Source organism: Eurypyga helias, unplaced genomic scaffold (genome assembly GCF_000690775.1).
Source record: "Eurypyga helias isolate BGI_N326 unplaced genomic scaffold, ASM69077v1 scaffold30339, whole genome shotgun sequence".
Lineage (NCBI taxonomy): Eukaryota > Metazoa > Chordata > Aves > Eurypygiformes > Eurypygidae > Eurypyga > Eurypyga helias.
Genome location: NW_010270556.1, coordinates 598 through 3944, shown reverse-complemented (window position 1 = coordinate 3944; position 3347 = coordinate 598). Strand labels below are relative to the sequence as shown.

Genomic DNA, 3347 nt, shown 5'->3' with positions numbered 1-3347 from the left:
CGCACGAATCCCGAAGAGCCGGGCGTTGGCCCGGGCCATGCGCAGGCTGGCGAAAGCCTTGAAGTTCTTCTCGTCTTCCGAGATAACCCGGGCCTTCTCCCGCTTGAAAACCTGGTGGAAAAAGCCCGGAGAGCGGGACATCAGCGGCTCCCGGAAAGGGCCGTTAAAGCTTAACGCAACTCACCCCTCTCCGTCTGCGCGACGCTGTGACGGAGCACGCCTGCGCTACCCGCGGGCCCTGCCCTTCTCATCGCTCCCCCAGGCGCCTCCTTTCATCCCATTCCCAATTTGCCAGCGCGACACCGGAACGTGCCGGGGCAAAACACGAGTCAGCTTGAACAGCCGGAGCGAGGCTTTCCGGGCAGAGGGCGACTGCAGCCGGCCACCAGCACGCAGCCCTCGCCCCAAGCGCCCCGAATTTCACAGGGTACCACCCCCGCAAAGCGGGGAAGCGGCCCTGGAGCGGGCGGTGCCGAGCAGAGATGCTTCCCGGTGCTGTACGCTCCATGGGATGGTGTTTTGGGGGGTTACTGCACAGGTTCCCCCGCAGCGGTTGCTGGAGAGCGTATGCGTGCTTCTCCAGCGCCCCGTTCCGGGCGGAAGCAGAATTCCCAATGCGTCCTGACACGGGTGCCCTGCGGAGCCAGACACAGCTCGCCATGCGGGGCTCCCCCACTTGCTGAGCTCCAAACGATGAGCCCCTTGTGACGCCAAGGAACCACACCGATCAAGGCTCTCTCGGCCAGAGACCGGGATGAGCGTGACCTGCTCCTGGCTTTCTCCGATCCAGGGCGGGAGTGCCTGGAGACAGCACCCCTCTGCTGCAGAACAGCGAGAGAGCCCTCTCCACCTCGTCTGTCGCGACGGAGAGGTGATTAGTTACACTTACGTTCTTGATGGGCATAACGGGCCCGGTCAGCTGAGTTGCCATCTTCAGTTCCTCAGCCTGCGGGAAAAGAGGACGGAACATTGAAAATCCCAATATTTAAAGCATCCCAGGCCAGTACCGAGTTAAGAGCACAGCCCGCAGGCAGGTACCCGGCGTGCACACGCCGCTGGCCACCCTGGCTGGAGATTTCAGACTGGATTCAGCGTTGCAACTACAGCAAGGCCCGCGTTTTGCCAGGCTATCCATCAGCCCGGACCTTGCCAGAGGAGCAGCAGGCTTTCCGGAGTGCTGCCAGCCGGAAAAACGTTGACACCTACTGTACCATTTTTAGTCTGAGACCCAGTGCATCCCTCAGCAATTCCTTCCAGGGGTAATTCCAGCTCCTTGAGACAGCGCAGCAGCGCACAAAAGCGACTAGTTTCATTTTAGACATCCTGAAACGGTATTCCAGAGGCAAGCACTGGAAAGGGAAGCTCAAGATGCTTCCTGCCCTGTTCAGAAACACAGCCCGGGCGGGGTAGGCTCACTGCGCTGCGGCGAAGCAGCCCAGAGGCGACACGCTGCGGCAGGCCGAGGACAGCCTGAGCACAGCACCTCGTCCCGCGACTCGCGCCACCACGCGGGAAGCCCGGACTGGCCACAGGCAGAGCCGAGGAAAGCGAATGGCATCCGGGATCTGACCGCGGTTTTAGTGAGGTGTCTTTGCTTCAGTCTGCCTCACAGGGCTTTGACTGAACTCTCTACGGGCACAGTTTGTCCTCACCCTCCCCACACAGCCGTCACCACCACGGGCAGATGCCAGACGGACTGTCCAGCCGTTCTGACAATTCAGCTTCCTGAACCAAATTCAACCGGTTGGACAACAATCAAAGCTCCAGCAAGGAGACCCGAGAGCTCAGCCCCCAGTCTGCGCTGTACCCCCCAGCAGCACAGCGGGCCCCAGGCCACAGCTGCCCAAAGCCACACCCCGGGGCGCCCCGAAGGGTCAACTCCAGCAGGCCAGGCCTCGCACTGGGCGCCACCGTTCCCTACGTACGTGCACAGGTACCAGATGCCACCCGGGGAAGGGCCGCTCCCCCCTAGGGGTTAGGAAAAGTGCTCAAGAGCGCTGCCTGTCTCCACACCGCAGCACCAGGATGGACCGACCACCAAACCTCCGAAACTAAACCCAAAAATGGACCCGGTGAAGTGTTTCTGCCAAGTACTTACGGAGCTGTCTCCCTTCTTGGGCATAGCCGGCTTTCTTGGGAAGAGGATAAGCTTGGAGCGGTACTCCTTCAGCCTCTGCACGTTGGCTTGCAGTGACTCTGTAGACTTGTTACGTCGCCGGGGATCCACCGAGATTCCAATAGTCCGGGCAAACTTTTTGTTGATGCCAGCGAGCTGAAGAGAGAGCACGTGGTGTCAGTGGCAGCATCCAACAGCTCCTGCCGCCCCGAGTCGCTCCAGGCACCAGCCGGAGCAGGGCTAGAGCGCAACCATCAGAGACACGGAGTCTGGAGAAAGGCTCAGCGACCGGCACGTCGGCGGCACCGGGGCCTGGCGAGAGGGACGGCCGTGCCACAGAGCGGCGCCTGCGCTTTAAACATTCCGCAGGTGGATTTCCTCAGGAGAGCTAAGCACAAGCCCGAGTAATTACGAGGGGCGTTTCAACTGGTACACACGAGACAAATTCATGGAGTCAGGACGTGGATAAACGCTGGCTCACTGCATACTGGAAGCTTCCATCGCGACGTTCATTTTTTTTCCATCATCTTAAACAAGAAACAGCCTCATTTTGGTTTTACGGACAAGCACCTGCGTACTGTTTTGTATTCTACCATTATCCAAAAATTAAAAGACAAATAAAGCAATGAAGCGTTTGGCATCCAGAAAACCAATTTTGCTGCTTCAATGCACTAATTTCACTGTTATGAATATTTTAATTAGACGCTAAATAACGCACAAGGGGCGGCTATGGATGCCCCCTGCCAGACAGCACCGATGGTTATTCCTGCCCACCGTGTGGATATGGGGGCGGGGGATCCTGCAGACGCCCCCCCCAGCTTTTAGATCTGCTCTGGGACATGGGAAGGTGACAGCGAATGGTTTCCCGCAGCAACGGAGAGCACTGAATACTTCCCAGACTCCCAGTGCTCCTAAACCAACTCACAGCTATTCCGCGAGAAACAGCCGCCGCTACTCCACGAGGCCAGGCCGAACAGTTCCCGTTCCGGCATGTCGTTCCCTGCTTCTACCAGGGAGAAGCTGAGCACGGTTTACCTGCTCCAGGTTCTCAGTGGCTAATTTTCAGGCTTAGCAGAAACGCGTTTCACAAAGAAACACAAGAACTTAACCGGGAAGCCAGCACTCTTCCCTTCTCCCTCAAAGGCATTTAGGGGACTCAATGCGCTGCCGGAATCCAGCTCTAACGGAATTTTGCCTGGTCAGACCGTGGCTTAAACAGGCACGTACTATC

At 58.4% G+C, this 3347-nt stretch overlaps 1 protein-coding gene across 1 annotated transcript in view; it reads right to left on the bottom strand.

Annotated features, from left to right (window-relative positions):
• Positions 1 to 5: 5 nt before the first annotated feature.
• RPL13 (ribosomal protein L13) overlaps positions 6 to 3347 on the bottom strand; it is a gene marked incomplete at both ends in the record, with an annotated part of 3669 nt that continues 327 nt past the window's right edge. Inside the window, 3 exons of the mRNA XM_010158501.1 lie at positions 6 to 111; positions 890 to 946; positions 2099 to 2272. Coding sequence (XP_010156803.1) covers positions 6 to 111; positions 890 to 946; positions 2099 to 2272 — 337 coding nt within the window. The remainder of the gene's footprint in view (positions 112 to 889; positions 947 to 2098; positions 2273 to 3347) is intronic.